Source organism: Amblyomma mixtum, chromosome 6, assembly GCF_055824585.1.
Source record: "Amblyomma mixtum isolate Tamu chromosome 6, ASM5582458v1, whole genome shotgun sequence".
Taxonomy (NCBI): Eukaryota; Metazoa; Arthropoda; class Arachnida; order Ixodida; family Ixodidae; genus Amblyomma; species Amblyomma mixtum.
The window spans coordinates 74,890,917-74,912,391 of NC_143017.1; the positions used below are offsets into that span (position 1 = coordinate 74,890,917).

Sequence of the window (21,475 nt, forward strand, 5' to 3'; positions counted from 1 at the left end):
CACGCACGCACACGCGCACACGCAAAGAGAGATTAAGCAAAACAACTCACAAGTACTTGGGAGGAGGGTAGCCTTGGGCGGCACAAGGTAGTTCCACGGAGTCGCCTTCATTTGCCACCACGGACGACCGCACGTTGGTGATTCGCGGCGGCACATTCACCTTTAGATCTGCGAATATTGTTGAGGAAAATACCAAGAAAAAATAGTCTTGTCGCCTTGTATTACGAACAGCAGGAGCAATGCCACACGCATTATTCACGAGCAGTGCTGCGCCTCATTTGATGACCGTCAGAATATCCCATCTGCTCACTCCTATTAGCTAGCTGTAAAATGCTGTCACAAAAAATCATGCCTCGCGTGCTAATCTTGACATCCGGACGCTGGTCCTTGAAAGCGTTTCCGAAAGGAGCTCAGCAGAAATTGGTAGCTCTTTATACTCTAAAGTTTGCCAGTCGAAGCCATTTACAAGTACGGCGAAGTAAATGTGTTCGGGGAAAAAAGGGGGCAAGTCCATTAATAACTTTTCTAACAATGCATTGCTTTGCTGCACTTACTAGCTGTGTTTTCTTTTTTTTAGGGGGTTGGGGGGGGGGGGGGGGAGAGTATGGAAATCGGCGACAACCACTTTCACGCTACTGCTAATATTCTGCAAACATTAAAACATTAGTGAAAAGTTGCATAATGCAATAAACCCACTCAGGTTTGTCATAGAGTGCTATACATTCATTATACAAGTGTCATAGCAATTTGATACATTTTTACCCGAACGTGAATTTGTAATACAAAATGTCTATAATATTATGCAAATTGTATGACATTTGTATGACAAAGCCTGAATGAGGTTATTATATCATGCAGCATTTTTTCTCTCGGGCGGGATGAAAGAGAAGAATTGAATCAGGGGCAGCAATTTTCACCTGTCACGACGAGTCTGCCGTAAGAGCTGAGTTTTGTTTCCCCGGTCAGCCGGTGCCATGTGCGACAGCGAAAGTCTGCGGCCGCGTCCGACTGCTGAACACGCCGCACTTGCAGTTCGCCGCTGGGGAACACACTCATGCGGCCGCCTGCAAAGAGAGAGAACTTTCATTCACCTTTCACAGCCGTCGCAGGTCCATCACCCTCGTTCTTACCATCACTTCAAGGAAGTTTTTTGAAACCCTAGCGTTAATATTTCTAGTGCGACCCGTCGGCAGCGTTCCCGCTCCAGCCAATGTTGCAGTGGGCTAGAAACCTTTGACGGAGACTTTGGCGCTTTCACGCGTTCATTGAGCCGGCCGTATGACGTTCACTTGCCATGCGCGTACTTAGATCAGGACTTTGGCATTGGTGAGGTGCGACTTGTCTGTTCTTGTTTCTTTCCTTTTTTTTTCATTTAATGATGGGTTTATCTCCGAATTTTCCTCACTTACGAAAAGCTGAACGGAGCTCCAAGTGAACAAGAACAACAACAACAACAACAACAACAACAAAAGACTCCAGTGGGTGCAAAAAGGTTGCTTCTTAGGCTAGTTGGTTGCTCATAATCGTGGTCGGCTCTGCGTCGGACACATCCAGATGCCTAAATGAAAGTAGCTGAACAGAAGGGCAGTGTGGCGCAACCAAGAACCGGTCACCTGTCGGAGCACTGCCATGATTACCCCAGCAAAACTTGCAAGCCTTTGTTCAGTGAGTGCACGGTTGAAGCTAGAGCAAGGACCGACACATGCGGGGAAGCAAGAATGATTCAAAAAAGGCAGCCGAGTGCGTCGGTGCACCGATTATTAATCTCTCGGATGAAAAAATGGCGTTCGTGGATGGAACTGGCTCGCGCATGCGTGTTTTACTTTGTTTTGTTGTACTTGCTTCAGTATGTATACATCTCTATGTAGTCACTAAAATTTATTTGCAAGTTAGCGCTTTGTCTCGTGTCTCTCGCGTGTCCCTGTCTTTTTGTGCGCTTACGTTTTCATCAAAATACTGTGGGTAGTTCTGTTATATACCTAGAAATTGTGTCGTCCATTGAGCAGCTTTGCCCGGCCATAATATTTTGCTTTGCGTTCCTGTTTAAATGGTTGACTAAAAACTACTCATAAAAGCGATGGAAACAGACACACTTCTTGACCCTACGTCGGACAGATGAGCACGGCTTCATTAATGACAAGGCCGATTCCCTCTCCTTTATCTCGCCCCTGTGGTTGATACTTTTCAAACTTACGACATAGGCGCAAAAAAAAAAAAATAGCCAAGAATCGCACTTTTTAAAATTTTGTTTAAAGGAGAGACAATAAGTAGAAGAGAGACCTCCGAATAATCAGGACCTGTTCAAAACAAAACGTAAAGGTCTAAGACTGTCGTGATATTCACGACTGGTAGAGAAGAAACTCTTTTTCTCTGAACTGTGCACTATTCACATTCCCTACGTGTCTCTAGCTGGTATACGGGCCGCTAACATGGGTGTGGCGGCTCTTTATCCGATGACGAAAAGCGATAATCAATATGATTGGAATTATTCTTTACAGCTGATCAAGATTTTATTTTAACTTGTCTTCGTTTTTCACATTTCCTAATCACCACCGGCGTGGAGTGTCGTCAGTGACTATTTTACCATGAAGGTCGAGTTATTTAGTGCATATTAGCGAAGGATCACGATGATGTATTCGAGTTGCCTGCTAAGTTCTGTGTCGTCCTAAAGCGGAATGCGACTGAGAGTTCCGGCGTTCTGAATCGACAACAGCCGCCTCTGCGTACGGCTGTAGCAAATACTTAGATTTTTTTTTCTTTCTTTTACTTAAGGCTCGCCTAATGCACAGCTCACTTTTGAAGTAAATATGCGTGCCTGTCTTCACTGCCATGCCACCTTATTTGCCTTCTCTTGAAATAGTAGTTCAGCCATGAGAGAATGCCTTTCCCTAAAGGGATGGTCCATGTCTTATTAATTTCATTGAGAGGACGGGTGGGGGAGGGGGGGGGGGGGCGTTCTGCACAAGTGGCCGTAACATTGTGCAACCAACCCTCTTGCCCAAGCGACGAGATGAGAAGCTGAGCGCAGTCACAGCGTTTAAGCCTTTTTCTCTAGTGCCGATTCCGCTTTGCCGCTTATTTAAATAGATAAAAAATAATAAAAGACGAAATTAGAATAAAAAACCATTTATTCTTTTGCGGAATACCGTCGACGCGCCAGAGAGGAAATTTTTTATTGTGCTCGGTAAATAGGCCGTGATTTAAACGACCACAGAACTTTTCTTTGTATTTTTTCAAAAGGCGAAGAGCGTAGTAGCTGGCAGTCAAGCGAGCACTCGTTGTGGAAAGGTACTTCCCTTCGCTACTGATTTAATTTCTCTGGGCCCCACAAAAGCGCCGCTATCGGTGTCGGTTTCGCAGGTGTCACACACTGAGCGCGTTTCCCCCCTTTTAATGAAGCCTTTTGATCCTCTCAAAATAAATGCTTGTTTTTATTTTTCTTTGTCTTTCCCGTGGCTTCCAGTTGCTTTGAAATCAAGGTTAACTAGGAAAATTTGTGGATCCACCTTAATTGTTTTAGTGTTTTGCCATTCATGGTAGATTTGAAAGCACGAAGGTATCACAACGCCAATCGCGTGTTCTGCTTATCTTTCGAAAAATGCACATTTAAGAAGCTTTTTTTCCTTGATACCAAGCTTTCTTCGGCGTAATTTTGTAGTTGATTTGTGCACATTTCCTCACAGAAGAAGTGTTTTTTTTTTTTCCCTGAAAGATCATGACCTTGCGGCCGCTAGAAAAAATACTGCTACATTTCAGTTTCAAGGAAAATATAGAAGGGTAGTGAATTGGGCCAATTGGTAATAAGTCACACTGCAAGACGCTGTGATACTGAAGACAGGAAGAAAGCTTGCCTAGCCTTCTAACTCCCTCATGGTACATCGCCTAGGTTCAGAGATAGCAGAAATTTGATTGTATCTATAACTTCCTGGCTATAACTTCCTGGGTGGGACATTACAGGTAGGATGTGTATATCAACGGGAACACATTATGCATTGTTTACAATGGTAGAAAGTGGTTTACTATAACAGACCAGCTTCTTCAGTGGAGCATTTCAAGAAAAGAAGGTTGATAATTGTCGCCACATCGGTCGGACATTCACTACAGTAGCAGGTAGTCTTGAAGAAGAACGATTTCCGCACAATTATGGCGTGTGCTTAGTCTGGGTAAACAGCGATGGTATGTTTTGGCGGAAAATACCACGAACGAGCGTGTAATCTTTTGATTAACTGCAGGATAAGTGTGAAAAATACTTGAAAGAAACGAAGACGAGCTACTTTACAGAGGGATACGGGTTTGGGTAACTGCAACAGACATTTTGCGCCGAGAGACTGAAAGGAGAAAATGACAAGAGCAGTGCGTTGTGAAGAACCTGGAAGTACGATTCTGGACTGACACTATGGTAATAATCAGGTTAGCCTGGCGCGGACCCCAAAAGAGTTAGATAATTTGAGCTTTGGTCGGAAGAACGTTATATAGGTCAAACGCAACAGAACTGGGTCTAAAGCGAGTTTGCGTGGCAGGCTAAGGATTATAGGAATGGCCGTACATGACTGGCCCGAATTATGGTAGCGTCTAGTGCGCGATCAGATTCAGCACAGGAGGAATACTACGCTTACTCCCAAATTAATATGGACCCTAGTGCTCTTTACTAAAACTTTTTGGTACAGAAAATGCCTCTTCTGAAATCACTGTACTTAAAAAAGGAAAGAAAAATGTTACTGACCGAGGCAGAGCAGAAGTTGAGTTTCCTCGGTAACTCAGTACCCAGTCTTCTCGCTTTAAGGCAACCAACCTCCCTCCGCCATTTTTCTGACGGAATAAAATATTTCAGCCTCGTTTTTAAACCATGGAAAAAAGAGAAATGACGTCCCACGCCACTGGGGTCATGATTGCTCAATATACGGCCCTGTAAAGAACGAATAATGTAAAGCTCTTCGGATCCGAACACTTGATATATTCTACGCAAATGTTTGCCCTTTTACTGAACTGCAAACAATTTTTTTCTTCGCTTAGCTCGATTTGGAGTTTATTCAAACTATATCTGTGTTTTGTTTACTTTCGCATACACGGAATCGCATTGCACAACGACAGAGCGAGCAGTGCCGAGACAAATGTAAATGCACGTCCGCTGGGCGCCAAGCATTTCGTCATTTTTTAAAAGAGGAATCAGTGGCGCGCCAGCACTGGGTGCTTTGTATACACTTCGAGGATCTCGTGCATATGAATTGCCTGCTCACAGACGGGGCAGAGCTGGAATCTGCTATTGCGTGGACTTATCGCTGTATGCCTGGGCGCGACCTTTTCCATTTCGTTTTTGAACAGCCTTCAAGCGCCTAAAAGGCTACCAATCACTTTTTATCGTATTTTCTGTAGTTGACTTCCAGAGCATGCCGCGATATGTGACGCAAAGCGCAATATATATCTATTTGCAGGATGAATTTTATTTGCATTCATTAGACTGTGAAAGCAATGATGGAGTTAAAATTTTCAGTGTCATTTTTAAGATAATCTATTCGGCAAATGTGATCTCTGACTAGGCACTTTCTTAAAGCTTCACGCGCATGAGCCCTAACATCTAATACTTTAATGATGTCTGGTTTGGTTTGGTATATGGGATTCAACGTCCCAAAGCGACTCAGGCTATGAAAGATGCCGTAGTGAAGGGCTCCGGAAAATTTCGACCACATGAAGTTCTTTAACTTGCACTGAGGTCAGGATTGAACCCCCGTCTTTCGGGCCAGCAGCAGAGTCCCATAATCACTGAGCCACCATGGCGTTTTTTTAATTATATTTAGCACGAAGCTTCTCAAAGCATGATCGTTTATTTCCTAGCTGATATACTGAGTGATGTTTTTACGTTTACCTTATGAATAATAAAACTCTCTCTACATCAGTCATGCATATGCCATTATCAGCTACGCACGTTACTAGCTTAAGGATAACAGGTTTCATAACTACAGCGTCGCATCTTAGTTGAGATGCAAAATTTCCGGAATTTTTCAATGTCAGAAAGAAATGAGGAAAGGAGCAAGTTTTTTTTTTTTTTCAGAAATAATCCAAACTCTTGAAATATAGTCAAAACAAGTATATGCACGTTGTTGATGAACAGGGGCGCCGAGAGGTTAACAACGAAGTGCTATTTTTAAGAATTCTTCCAAGAATGCATTCAATATTTCCTCGTGCTTTGGTTTCCCAAAGACTGCCGCTTGCTTTGTTTGTGGCATCTGTGGGGGATACGTTTGTGTGCACCCGCAGCCATGGTGAAGCAAGGTGCGTGTGTGGAGCTACATTACAAGGTGCAAGAAGTGCCGGTCGGACACCTGGCTATCTTCTCAGCGAGTGCAACACGGTGCTTCAGGGATTTCGTCTGGTTGCAGTCGTTCCGGGAGCCAATCTAATAAAGTTGTGAGATCCGGTAGCATGCTGTCGATGAGCATGAGCCACTGCCACAAACGATATGCACTAATGGGGCAGATTTGACGTCTAGAGAACGGTGCCATCTGGAAGCCTTTAAATTTCTAAGGCTAGCATTTGAGCCGCCGCCAAGGCACTCGCTGGGTGAGCGACTTTTAGAGATCGAATATGAAGGGGTGAAGAGGCAAGAAGGAAAAAGCTCTGTGCCGTAAGCATCTTCGCTTACTGTCCACCTTCTACTCTACCAACGTACACTGGGAGGGCGTGTTAAACTTTCTTGTGGCTACGTCGAAGCTAATCCTCTGCACTACCCTGAAAACCGGTCACAGGCAAGCAGGATGGTCATAACCATCATCAGCCTGGCTGCGCTCGCCACAGGAATAAGTCCTCTCCCATATCTGTAGAATTAATCCCTGTCCTATGCCAGCTGAGACCACCCAATCCCCGCTAACTTCTTAATCTCATCCGCCCTCCTAGGTTTCTTCCGCACCCTGCTACTCTTGCATTCTCTTGAAATTCAGTCCGTTATTCTTAAACAACATCCAGTATCTTGCCTTCGGAATACGTGCCTTGCCCAAGCCTCTTTCATCTTCTTAGGGTGTCATTGCTTTCCTGTGTTGTGGCCGCTCCCCCGTAGTGGGTAAGTGCCATTTTTATTGGAGACCAAGTGATCACCCCGCGTTTGTTCCCTGGCCAACTCTGCTCTATTCCGGTCCCTTAACGTTAAAGGCCGCCAGTGGAAAAGGATAGTATATATCTGTAAATATTTCAAAAGTTATTGAAGAGCTTGGAAGTGGCAAAGAGTTTGTCATCTATTTAAAGACAATGAGAGCCACTTAAAGCTGTAGATGAGTGATCATAAGCCAGCATTACCCGATGTCGAAACGCTGGATAGCTGCACTAATGCATCTAACTTGCTTTTGTCTGAAGTAATCTAGGTAATGATGGTGAAAGCAGAAGGGGGGCGGTGTAGTGGGGTAGGTGGAGTGTAGAAATATAGAAATATGCGATCAGTAACACCTAGGACTCTCCCCTAACGTACGTTTTGTTTTCAGTGCAGGAAACTTCTCTGAGGGGATCACTCTGTTCTTTTTCTTTATCATGCCCACCTTTGGAGTTAGCAGCTCAAAATTTTCCAGAAATTAAGAACAGGATTTTTGTATTGTTTCCAGCCCCAGAAAGCTGGATAGCTGCACTAATGCATCTAACTTGCTTTTGTCTGAAGTAATCTAGGTAATGATGGTGAAAGCAGAAGGGGGGCGGTGTAGTGGGGTAGGTGGAGTGTAGAAATATAGAAATATGCGATCAGTAACACCTAGGACTCTCCCCTAACGTACGTTTTGTTTTCAGTGCAGGAAACTTCTCTGAGGGGATCACTCTGTTCTTTTTCTTTATCATGCCCACCTTTGGAGTTAGCAGCTCAAAATTTTCCAGAAATTAAGAACAGGATTTTTGTATTGTTTCCAGCCCCAGAAAGGACTACAAGTTTTCCTCTATATTTAAGCAGTAAATTTTTTGTGCATAGACAAGCGCTAACGAAGAAATAGCGGCCTATTTAAAAATCCACTTTTTCAAATTTTGGTCATGTGTAGCCGCGTTCTCACGCTGCACCAAACTGCGAAACGTTTCTGACATCGTCTTGGCTCCAGTTCAGTTATAACGGGAAGCATAAGGCACTGTACGTGAATATAGTAGGCCAGTATTCTTTCTTGCCGCATTCATTTAGTCCTCGAATTACTTTGCAGCTGAATCTTATTACTGAAATAGTCCGCACTTTTCGCTCTTTTTTAAGCAGCTGTCTGCCCGTAGCACTTTAACTGTTGACCGGAATATTTCCTCATTACATTCGTTAACTGCTACTACACAGGCCAGCCTTTTTTCCAGTTTTTCATACCTCGAAAAAAAAAGAAAGAAAATAGAGTTTTTTTCATTCTTCTCAGTTTATTCTACCCCCCCCCCCCCCCCTTTTTTTTCTTTCCATCAATACCTCTGACACACTACGATCTGTAGCACCGCTAAACCCAATGGAGCAGCTGCATCCAAGCGACCAAGTGAGCGGCGCAACCCAAAAGAACGACTTTTTCCGGTTCACCTGATGCTGCCGACGTCAGCACGCTTGCACTCCTAACCTTTTTTTTTTTTTTTTGCCGCTAAGCTCGGACCCTGGTTTCTCGCAGTGTTTAATGCGTCCGGTCTCCACCGATCCTCTTGCTACTTCGTTACGACCAAGAGGTGCGGACGAGCCTGTGTCCGCGCCGCGAATCATTGTTTATTAAGCTCTTCAGCGAAACGACTCAATCAGGCGGGCCCTGGAGGAGACGAGAGAAAACCGGAAGCATTTTCCTCGCTCAGTGGAGAGGCCGCGCGACAGAATACACAGTAACAGCCAAGGCGGTAAGCGAAAGTGAGGGGGTGAAAACAAACCACCACCACCAGCAGCAGCAACAAAAAGAGCAGCCTGACCGTTTGCGACGACGCTCGTCTTGTCGGCCAGCTTCTGCTCCCAGGAGACTACGACGACGTCGTCTCGGACGAAGGACGGTACGTGACAGCGGAGAACGGCCGTGTTCCCGGCAATGGTGAACTCGTCGTAGACTTGCACTTCGTAGTATTGCTCCACCACTGCGCGGGAGAGACACAGGAAGCGAGGCGCAATGAGGGGGACATACTTTAGGCGTACGCGCTCATTCTCTGTACAATACAAACAGAGAGGAGTAAAGAGAGAGTAGTAGTAGTAGTAAACGACTTTTAATCGACCATAATTTACAGGCCGAGCATTTCGACCACCTGGGCGACCAGAAGCCGCTGTTCTTCTTCCCCTTCAGCGCCAAGCCAAGAGAGAGTAATCTGTCCTATAGCGTGCAACCTTTTATAAAAGGGAGTGCGCTGGGCTAGGTTAATCACTTTTTACTCCCGTACAGGAGTATTCGTGTTAAGAATGTAGCCACACACTGGGAGCGTACTCCCGGCGTTAGTTTTGGTTTGGTTTGGTTTGTGGGGTTTAACGTCCCAAAGCGACTCAGGCTATGAGGGACGCCGTAGTGAATGGCTACGAAAATTTCGATCACCTGGGGTTCTTTAACGTGCACTGACATGGCACAGTACACGCGCCTCTAGAATTTCTCCTCCGTAGAAATTCAACCGCCGCGGTCAGGATCGAACCCGCGTCTTTCGGGCCAGCAGCCGAGCACCATAACCACTGAGACACCGCGGTGGCCCGCGTTAGCTTTGGTTATGTGACGTTATGCAATCAATAAAGCCTCATGTGTGCTGAAACAGAGGATGCTGTGAGGTGGGTTGATTTCTATGCACCACCTTTTTCTTTCTTTTTACAACAATTCCGCATTACCGGCAGCATTATAAGATGTTAATAGTATTGAATCGGTGTATTCCGCTGTTTCTTTGGTCGTAAGAAGGTTCTGTTCACTGAGCGAAGATGAAAAAGATTTCCTCCTCTGCGTCCTTTCCCTTGACGTCGCCCGCCGTGTTCTGTGTCACAACTGCATACTTATGTCCTGCGTTGCAGTTTCTCTCTGCAAAGCCCATCGCATTGGCTTTCTTGAAGCCATGCACTGCACTCAGTGAAATTGCGTTGCTACCAGCGTTTCTTTGTTTAACTCAGGCCATATTTCAAATCATTTTACGGAGAGTGCTTTTTTTTAATATTCAAAGTGGAAAACATGCCGAGCTAACCTCTACACATAAATATAGTGCAGTCCCTTCGTAGTTACGTATTACAACAACAGTGTAACCCCGCACTGTGGACCTGCGGTTGTTATGATTTTGTTAAAGTTCTCCTTCCCTCGCGCTTGTCTGTGAGGCAGTAAAACATGTCTATCTTTTAACACATCTCATTTTATTACCTTAATAACAGCAGTCATTCCGCCAAGGTTTGAATAATGGTTTTGAACCTATTAATATCCCATGAAATGGAGATAAAGGATGCATCTGCAGTCAGAGTTTTGCCTGAGCACTTTTGGGAACGCAGCAAGAAAAGATAGTCAGAAAGTATTAATTTTCGATAGTTGTTTTCTGATTAGTTTGGGCAGAGAAAAAACGATAAACGGACGTATGCCAAACCGGTTATAGTTGGGCGTATTGGCTCATGGCATGGCCAAAAGAACGAAAGAGCCGAATGAGTAGCAGCGGAGCAAAATACGTGATCACGCTCCAGGTGCCGCTGACTTTACCAAACGACAAGCATGCTAGTTAACCCAGCCAGACCTTCGTTAATAGCTGCACAGCTCTCGCGCAGGCCTCGATCGGGTGCGTTTCTCTGGGTAGTACATGAGAGAACAGCGTTCGGCCATGCCGCGATAAAGTACAGTTCTATCCAAAGAACGCCACCTTGCCGACGAATGCACGAACAAAATGCTCAGAAGCATACACAAAAGAAGCCCAGCGAAGAGAGCCCGTCGGTCTCGTGGTCATCGCTAACCAGGCCCAGACAAGAGGGCCGATCGCTACACGATTCGGTGGCTGGCTTCCGGCGGCAGGGGTCCTCGCTCCGGTTTCCGTTCCCGGCCATTTCCTCGGGCGGAGCGCAGACCCTCCTCTTTCCCTTTCCCTCGGAGACATCAGGAGTAAGAGAGGGTAGGGAAGTCCGGCAGCAAGCGGCCCGAGCCTCAGAGACAGGCCGGACCCGGGCCTTATTTGTCACGCGTGGTCCTCATGCTCGGAGAACTCGTGTCGCGAGATCGCCGTGCCTCCTCCGCGGCTGCTGGAGCTGCTGCTTCTCTCACAGGCTCCGTATCCCCCCCGTCTCCATCCTTCGAGCGCCGCGCGATGCTCTTGTGGCGGCTACGTCATTTTTCACGGCTGCGCGCGCCCGAGTATTTGCGTTGTGGACGACTCGCCCTCGGCCACTCATTAAAGGAGATGGTGTGGCCGTTGCCTCCTGACAAGCGCTGCGCTTTTTTTTTACCCTCCCTCCTTTTTTTTCCCATCTTTATTTTTACCGGCTTGATTGCTTGCTCGCCCGTGTTTAAAGCAGTGCTGCCGCTCATCTACGCGGTCGAGCGCGCCCGCGTGTTCTATCTTTATTTCAAGAGGCTGCAAAGAGTGCGGTCATTAGTTTCGCTGCGCTGTGACGGGTCTAGTTTTCTCAGGGAAGTTGGAAGAGAGGGGACACTTAGTTTTACCTTCTCTGTTTCTATTTTTGGTTTTTGCTTTGTTTTGGTCAGTGCACAAGACAGAGCTTGTTTAAGCAGGAACGTATATTAAATGTACTGCATACTCCCTTAGAGCGAATATTGTGTTTACGTACCAGACCTGTGTTGGACTTAACAGATCAAAGCACTTCTCAAGCGCTTAAGCTGTGGAGAACGTATCCAAACAAATCGGTGAAAATGCTTGTTGGCCTGCCTTGTACAGTTTAGCTGATGTATGCCTCAGCTAGAGATATTAGACTGGCCTCGGTGATGGCTCGCCCTTGCTTGTAGCACAGACACCGCGCTAATTGAAAGAGTGTGGCGTGACTGCGGGAGGTAGAAAGAAATGACTGGATGGCTAAAAGTCAGATAGTCGAGCAGGTTATCATGGCAAGATGACGATGGCAAGACAGTTATAAGGAGATGGCGGGATATATTTGCAAAGTACGAATAACGGTTCCTATGAAGTCTCAGGGTGAAATGCATGTATATAATCGTAGTGGTGGCCGGCATTTATGTTATGTAACAAGCTTACACATACGTGCAAAGAGCTCACTGCTGTAACGATATGAGCGGATTTTCATAGGTATTTGTCGAGCAGTCTAAGCAAAACTTAGTCCGTCAAGTACCGGCTTAGGTCGGTTCGCGCATTGCTTTGCAGTGAAAGGCCTACAGACGCGACCTTTTCTTGTAGGGTTCCTCAAATTCAGCTCATGGGTCGGCGATATTCAGCCAATTCAAATCTGTTTATAAGGACAGGAGAATTTCAGGGCAAGTTGGAACCAGGAACGTTGTTATCATGAGTGCTCTACATAGAGAGATATGTGATGCAGTCGGGAGACTTCAGGCATCGTGAAATAACTAAAACGTGGGACACCGGACCAGCTCTTGTGAACGTCCTGCCCACCGCAGCTGATTAGGCTTTACGCAACCAAAACGGGTGCACTATGCTGCGCAGTATTGTCACAAATGATAAGCTGTCTGTGAAATATCCCGTTGTTTAATGAATTCGTTAAAGGAATCTGTACCCGAAACCTTAAAAACTGATATATAAAGTTATTCGCTCCTCACAGAGATATTTGAGATGAATATATAGAATTATAACTGTTGCGAAATGAAAACATGATAGGAATAGTATTAAGATTATCAGAGTTCACACAATGGCAGTGTAAACGGAGGTACTGCGTGATCTAGTAAGCTTGAGTATTATAAAACACCCTACCGCTGCCTTAGGATGTACTGCGGAGGTACTGCGTAACGGAGGTACTGGTAAACGGAGGTACTGCGTGATCTAGTAAGCTTGACTATTATAAAACACTCCACCGCTGCCATTCGCTTTGTCTTTTTTATGAGTTAGACTTCTGGTTCAACATTATGCCTCCAAGAACACAGGAGCACTCAAAATATTATTGTGAAATACCCTTTTGTACTGGGGCATAGTGGTGTTCTGGGCCAGTTGCTAAAGCCTGTTTAAGGGAGGCATCGCGCGAAAAAAAAAAACAGACAGGGACGAGAGAGACACAAGACACAAGACCAGCCTAACTTACAACTGAAAAATATGAAGCGAATTTCCGAGCTCGAGGAACCAAACGCGCATGCCCAGCAACAACTGATTAGATGAAGCGGAAAGATAAACCTGACCCAGCACGACTCGAACACGACCTAATCACCATGACGAGAGCTGGACAGCCCCGTGCCAAACCTACGAGCGGTAACGCGAAAGCGACTACTTAAAATTTAGAAAGATGGATTCCTTTAGAAGCAGAACTACCGACGTTTCACTGATGCACTTATCTCTTCCCAGCTTATGAATGAATGAAGCCTCAAGAACCTGCCTTGCTAGCTGTTCTTTAGAGCGAACAAGAACTTTAGTTTTCCCGAAAAGCGGATGACAACCGCAACTTAAGCAATGCTTTGGCAGATTCTTACTTTTGTCTGATCTGATGGACCTATCATGTTCTCTTAGGCGATCATTGAGGCAACGACCGCTTTGCCCTATATAAACACGGCCACAGCTTAAAGGGATCTCGTACACAACACCTACTTTGCACTCAACAAACTTAGTTACATGATTAACACTGCAAGCCGGTTTCTTCTGGCTTCGACTTGAAAGTGCACAAAGGCTCGACAGTTTGCGAGGAGCCGTGAAGACGACGTCCACACCAAACTTTCCCGCCATCCTTTTCAAGTTATGAGATACGCGGTGAATGTAGGGTACCGCCTCGTATCTCTTTTCCTTTTTGTCATGTTCTATTCCATTGCTGGAATCAGGTTTCTTTTTTTGGTTTCGCAACTTCTTAAAATAAAAGCAAACCCTCAACAACAGCAGTGAGCAACGACTCAGGGTAGCCTGCATTCCGGAGGCGTGTAGCCTGCAGATCAGAACTCAACTCCACTTTGTGAGGACAGGACTTGGAAAGCGCGTATCTAAAAGACAGAGAAGCAATGCCACGTTTTACAAGTTTTGAATGTGAGGAATGAAAAGGTAACGGTGCTTTTTTCGAGCGTGGCATATAGGCCCAACAAATGTGGCTTGTCATGTTAAAATGCAACCTTAGATCTAAAAACTGTAAGGAGTCATTATGTGGTAATTCAAAAGTAAAATTCATGGTCTTGGATACGGCACGAAACCGCTCCAGGACCGAGTCAACAATAAGCGCAAGGGACTCCTTGTACTTGGTGCAAGCTGTTCAAGGACAAGGAGTCAGCAGCGACTGCAGAACGATGCGGCTTTAGCGCTTTATTCACGGCGTATCTATGAGAACACCGACGCCGTGGTAATGGCAGCGTAACGCGAAATTCATTGACGGTTAGTAGACAGCTTGAGCATAGCGATATTGGACTGTGGGAAGCGTCTCTTGCAGCGTAATGGGGGACCCGCTGGATCAGCCCCGTTTGCGTACCTGCTCGCACTCTGACTTCGGTGCTGAGGACGGCGCCGAACAGGTTGGTCGCCCGACACCTGTACGTGGCCCCGTGCACGTCCTGGCGGAACTGCGACGCTGCGAAGGGCGGGAACCGCAGCGTGCCGTTGGGCAGCACGAGCAGCGCTCCCTCGAGGGTCGTTAGCTCGACGTCCTCACGCAGCCACGCCACGCGGGGCACGGGCTGGCCCAGGGCGGAGCACTGCAGGGACGCACCCGTCGAGTTGGAGAAGCGGAGCTCGGCGGGCAGCGGGTCCAGCAGCCGAGGGCCCAGGCCCTGGGGGCTGCCTCGAGAGGGACGTGCTGCGAGAAGAAGACAGAGAACGACGAGGTGGTCACTGCAACGTCACTGAAACCTAATCGACGTTTACCGGGGCTACTTGGTAATAAATACGACCGTGAAAGAAACAGCGCATAAGAAAATGCGATCTGTGAGAGGAGATGAAAGCGCTTTATTGTTATTATGTGCCACGTGGTAAAGCTTGAGTTCGAAGCGTTTTTTTTTTTTTTCTGTTTGTACATACGAACCGGAGGTGCGCGAAAAGAAGCAGTGAATTATACAGTGCTCGACTCGCTCGACTGGTCTTACCACCCCTATAAGTCAGAAGCAGGGACATGGCACAAATTTAGAAGACAAAGGAGTACAAATTATGTGCACTTACAAAGATGAAAATTGACGTAGAAAGAAGTATTTCACGCAATCAGCAGCACTAATCACTGAAAAAAAAAAAAAAAAAACTGTTTGCAGCAAGAACTGAAGCATATCTCACCAACTCACCCAAACATTTCTGCTTCTACGCTCTCGTCTAACTAATATACATCTTTAGCATATCGAAGATGTATTAGTGAAGACGTATAGTTTACCGGACGCCTTCTGCACACGCACAGTGATGTGAGTGGGGACAGGCGGGGCCAATGCGTGTGCGCCTGCTTATCTTCCTTTCCTTAGTACTGAGTAGCCAACGGGGTATGTTCCGGGTTCACTCCCCCCTTTCCGTGATCTTATCTTTCGTTTCTATCTACACTCACTCCTTCCCTTTCCATGTTCTTTCTTTATATAAATATATTCGACGCCGTGATGAATCGATCCTGCCTAGTGCTTCATAGCTGAACGTAGCGGCCACTTTTCGCGGTGAATCCAAAGTGCACTGCGTTCTATGCACGAAGAGGTCGGTAGTCAGTGCACAAGCAGGATAAGTATGAAGCCCACGTGTCACCGAGAACGCGCTAGTAAAAGACGCTGCGCTCAACCTATGGATCCAAGTATCAGACTTTCGCTGGGGCAACTTTTACAGAAAACTTGCTCCAAAAAGAAAAGAGACGCTTAAAAACAGGAACGTGGAACTTGAGAGCACTGAAAGCACGTCATTCGGGGTAGAGGTAAAAAGGTAGAGAAAAATCTAAATAGTGCGCTTAAAAATGAAAGAATAAAGGAAAGCAACGAAAAAAAATTCCCGAGCTTTATAAGGTCAGCGGCGACCGCAATGCCTGTCTGCCTTCCCTCCCTTTTTCCCAATAGGAAGTTCTAATCTTTTTTTCTTTTTTTTTTGCTTTCAGCTCTTGAGCTCTTGAAGACAGGCACGTGAAACGGCGACCACGCTCCGAGAAGAAAGGCTTACGTAGCGACCCGTGCGATCCATCCATCATTCTGGCTACCCTTTCTTGAAATATAGCCTTTGCTAGCCGTCCATGGAAGCGAAGCAAACTTAAATAATAATAATAAAAAATGACGCCGCCTCTCAGGACTGGAAAGTATTGAAACGTTAACGACAAGGTCGGTTTAAGAGGCGGCGCTGGGTCGGGTCAAGCGGACACAAGAGCTGCCAAGGGATAATAGAAACTTAGAGGAGCAACCCGATGGTTTCTGATGCACTGGGGCTGTTGCCAATGGGGCTCCTTTAAAATACGACGTGGTGATGGGGACAGAAACGACTGGGTTGCGAACAATACTGTGGTTTGAATAAAAAAATGATTTAATTCGTTTGGCAGGTGCTGCTTTTGCGGATAAACCGGGCTCAACAACTTCTTTCAGAGCCTCTGACGGTGTACCTTATAACTACTGCCCAGTCGCCGGCAATCAGCGTTTAATTAGAGCGAGATTTGACGTGATATTCCTTCACAACCACTTTGATACGGTGACAAGAACTTCACTTTGAGAACTAATAGTCGTGAGGCCAGGTTCGAACCCCAACAAATGGTACTCGGCTCTACCGGTTGTTCTACGTTGCGCAAAACAAGGTTTAAAAATACACTGGGTCATTCTGTTGAAGTAAAACAGTGTTAGGAGCATTGGCTTAGTGATTTAGATTTTCTTTTTTTGTGTTAGGCGCATTATGTTTTTCATTTTTCTCTGTGAATTACAGTGCCTTTGATAGAGCGACGCGTCTGAGAAGTTTCTTGTGACTGTGTAGGATTTTGTTGCACATCTTGACTATCTCCACTCGTTGAAAATATATAATAAATGATCTCTTGTAGGCGACCATTTAATAAGGCCAGGCTTGATCCAGTTTTATTTTTGCGAAACATTCCGCAGCTTATTAGTGGCGCAGCCAGAAACGTTCCTTTATTTTTTTTTATTTGGGGGTTAGATATGCTGGGTTTTGAAAGAAAGATAAGCAAGAAGTAGCTGGTCTGCTTCTATATCAGGCCCGCCCGGCCGACAACGCGGCAAGGGCATGCATGGCGGAGTTACTTTTATGTCAGTAAATTACTGTCTCACGAATCCGCCAAGCATATCTGAAGCCGACTACATATAATTGAAATGTGGCAGGTAGCTGCACTGCCACCTGCTTCCCCCCCCCCCCCCCCTCCCCCTGTGCCCTGAATGCGCTGCTGTCTCTTTTTAATGTCATCGCTCAAATTATGCGAAATAGGCTTTGTCATGGTGCGTCATTCCTTAACTAAATTGTAGAAGGCATGGAAGCAATCGATGTCTATTCCCGAGAGGATTCCTAATAAATAGTAGATGCTGTGTATTCGCTTTACGACCTATATTGTGTAACCAGGCTCAGATCAAGAATCCTGTTCACTGATGCCTGCTTAGATCGCGTTTAATTAGCTGGCTGCATACTCCAGTCGGGTCCCGTGATGGGAGAGACTCAGATCAAGAATCCTATTTCTTGATGTCATCTTAGATCGCGTTTAGTTGGCTGGCTGTATACTCTAGTAGGGTCACGTGATGGGATAGGCGTACGCAGTACAATCCCAGTATTACGTAAAGACCAACACGCCATCGCCTATTTGACTTGACAGACTTCTCCAGAATTATCAGCAGCACATTACACATGTTCATTCTTGATATCTCAGTCTTAGATCTGACCCCCTATGTTGGCACCGAGAATTAGCTCGCCGCTTTAGTAATGAAAATAAGATTGTCGGTATGAATATATTCCAATGAATAATAACTGCAAAGAGAAAACAGAAATCTTTAGCAACGTTCCCAGACTTGCTTTCTTCAATGTCGCTAAAGAAGCGGGTCATTCAGATAAAGCTGCGTCAGCTAAAGGCACGCCGCTATTCCGACTGCGCGTTGCTCGAGCCCGCCCAGGAGCCGCCGTTCGTTTGAATGAGGAGGGTGGAGACGGAGGCCCGGCTTTGCGTGGAAGCAGCTAGAATATGCTGACACCAGAACTGCTGCTTCGTTATGCAAGGTATGCTGTCTCCGCCCCAGCAAGTTCGCTCATCTTTTACGATGAACAGAGTTGAAAGCTCCTCACTTTAACAACGTATTATGAGCAGGCACTTCCTGCAATTTCATATCTAACCAGGGTGTCGAACCGGCATTTTTTCGGGTTCGGTTCGGGTTCGGGTTCACGCCTTTCGGGTCCAGTTCCGGGTTCGGCTCCAGAGGGTCATTCCGTTCCGGTTCGAACCGGTTCGGACCGTCTCGAACCGGTTCAAACGGGTTCAGGACAAAACAAATTAGAACGCAGATAGGTTTCAGTCAATCTTGATATGCGTTTTACTATTTCTTGCACATCGCTATACAAAATAAAAAATGCAAAATTTGTTAACGAGAACAGAAAACTGGGCTAGTTGGTAAGGGTTCATGCTTAAGTAGCGCAGTAAACAGGACAAAAGGAAGTCTGGAGACGACACAGACGCTGACTACATTCTACATTCTACATTCTCGGAAACGTATATGAAGGCGCAGAACACAGTGAGCAATGAGCAAAAATTAAAACTAATAAACAATACTGCGCATGCACATCATAGTCGAGTCATGACATTTTTTTCAACGAAATTCGAAGTCTATATTCCATAGTAGACGGCACTCCCCTATCTCCTGGACCTCACACAGTTGCCAAGAAAGCCTGGCTTCTCATCTACGAAATTGATGTATGGTGAAGCAACACGCTGATCTGCTTCCTTCTTGATCATAAAGGCCTCGACCATCTCCCTACAAATTCGATCAGGGTGATTAAACAGGAGACTTTTCTTTCTAATTGGGGAAGCGATGAGGAATTGTTCGAACATCACTGTTGGTGAAAAAAGTTGCAGTGTCGTACAACTTGGCTTTGCATTACAGCGAGTGCAACAATTGCTTCCCCCAGTAGATAAGACAAGTGTCCTGTTTAATAACCCTGTTTGCATTTGTAGGGAGTTGGTCGAGGCCAACGGGATCAGGAAGGAAGCAGATGAGTGTGTTGCCTCACCATCTATCAATTTGGTAGATAAGGAGTCAGGCTTTCTTGGCGTTGTGTGAGGTCCAGGAGATAGGGGAGTGCCGTCTACTATAAAAGATACTCTTCGAATTTCGTTGAAAAAGACGTCACGACTCGACTGTGATGTGCATGCGCACTATGGTTTTTAGGTTTTAACCTTTGTTCTGCTTTTTTGGGGTTGTTTCCTGTGTCCTGCGCCTTTATATACTTTTTTCCAGAATAAAATAACCAGCTGTTAGTCAGCGCTCGTGTCGTCTCCCGTCTTACTTCTGTCGTATTTACTGCGTTACTTGAGCATGAAAAAGTTGTTTAATGCGAGATGTTCTCACTTTACCTATTTTATTTATTGTCCGCAGCAAAAAGACGAATGTACGGCAAGAGCCGCAAAATGAAATAAACTCGAAATTAACGAAAATCGGCCATGTATATACGCTATAATCCACCTTATGAGGTGTAGGACGAAAAGCTGATGGATTTTGCATCTTCAAGACCCTCCTGCTTGAGCAGTTTGGGAGACCCCGTAGCGCAAGTAATAGGTCTCCCTTGAAGCTTTAGTCAGTTGGGACTTTCTCGTACTCAGTGTACTTACGGTGCCGCAAATTTGCCTCCGCACGAGCCCTCTACGTTCCCGTGCACTACTGAGAAACGAAACTGTCATGTATCGGCACGTATACATACAGACAGATACCTTTCCGTCACCCCGAAAACGACTTGCCAGTGCCCCCTCCTTTACTAAATGGTAAGAAAATGGGCAGGAATCCCTCCACCGCCCATCCCCCACCCAACGAGAGCCTAGTGGGAGCACTGGCTCTCCCTAACATCCAGAACTTACCAAACATATTTTATTTAAATCACCTATTCGACATCGCCTTTGTGACTCACGTTATATATCCCGAGCCCCTACAGCTCAGTAGCTTCAAAAACTCAGCTAATTGTGGCTTCTCACTATAGTAAAGTAAGAAATTTGTTTGTGATAGAATGTTTCGGACTTTTCCAGGGGCGCTTTTTGCGCCCTTGATAGAGTGATAAAGAGTGGTTAATCTGGCGTATACCATTTGTCCACCAACTTGCTTCAGGCATTTAATTTCAAAACTACAAACAACCCCTTTCTGGCAGCTGTGCTTAATAGGTGACTAAGTGTTCGCCTGTCTTTTCTGGACATGCTCGCGAGTGCTGATTGATTCGGTGTTCTCACTCTTCGCTTTTACTCACCTGTACGGCCTCTCCCCAAGGCAGATGACAAATGTTGCGATCGGTCATTACTTCCTCTACCCGTACATCTATAGCCTTACCTAGACTTTTTTGATACTAGTGTATTAAGGCGAAGTCAGCGGATGTACAGTGGAGCCCACTGTAATGGCCACAGATATAACGAACGCTCGCTTATTACGAGCGGGTGTGGTGCTACCGTGAAAATATGCATAAGGGCAACGGAAATTCGTCGCAGATACATCGAACAACTCTGGCCACACCACTCGGTTATAGCGAACGAGGTGGCGTGGTGAACTACCCCGAGGTTGTAGAGGTCGTCCTTCCGCTCAGCACGCAGATGAAATAGCGCCTCTCAACCTTGACTACACCGCCCCGGAAAGAACATGTCAACTCAGAAATGGAATTCAAAGGCGGCACTGCTGTGGGCAGCGCTAACTGGAAAGTTCGGCGTCCGGTAACACTGTAAAGGCTAAAGTAAACACGGTAACGATATGCTATAATTTTCCATAGAAATAGTGAGTAACCGCTGGCCAAACCCGCGTCAATGGCCAACGAGGGCAATCATTGCCAAGGCGTTCGCCGGCTCGGCAATGCATCCCGAGTAGAAGAAGCGCGCTGCGCGTGAGAAAGGGGCCCCGTCAAAAGCTAAGCTACTGACCATGGCCGCGGATGAACAAACAACAGCGATTAGATAATTCTGAAATCCTTGCTGGCCATGCTAGTCACGTGGTGTGCATATGCACAGCATGTGCGGGCGGAGGCAGGGAGTTATGGTGGCATGAGGCCTTATGCCGAGATCGCTGAATTCGACGCGGTCAAGTAAGGCATGAGGAGGGTCAGAGAGGTTCCAAATATTCCATGCAACAACCATAAAAAGAAGCCTACAAGATAGCCGAATAGCCTAAAGCATCTGTAAACAGAGTTTTCTGTTGCGCTGCCATTAGTACGATTCCCGCTCGGAGTCAGAGGTTAGACTATGCATACTCTTTTAGTTCTTTTTACTGCGTTAGCAGTATATAAGCCTGCTTTCCCAAAAATAACCGCGCTGCGTGCGTGCAGCCTACATATTTGATGCACACTTCGGTGGGCGTACATCAAGGCATTCACTGGT

General features: G+C 46.0%; 1 protein-coding gene across 1 annotated transcript in view; it reads right to left on the reverse strand.

Moving 5' to 3' along the window:
* Positions 1-21,475, reverse strand: part of LOC149339401 (cell adhesion molecule Dscam1-like) — a 272,801-nt gene that overhangs the window by 114,042 nt on the left and 137,284 nt on the right. Inside the window, exons 2-5 of the mRNA XM_089548180.1 lie at positions 14,468-14,791; positions 8,878-9,036; positions 918-1,064; positions 51-168 (exon numbers count right to left, since the gene is read on the reverse strand). Coding sequence (XP_089404306.1) covers positions 51-168; positions 918-1,064; positions 8,878-9,036; positions 14,468-14,791 — 748 coding nt within the window. The remainder of the gene's footprint in view (positions 1-50; positions 169-917; positions 1,065-8,877; positions 9,037-14,467; positions 14,792-21,475) is intronic.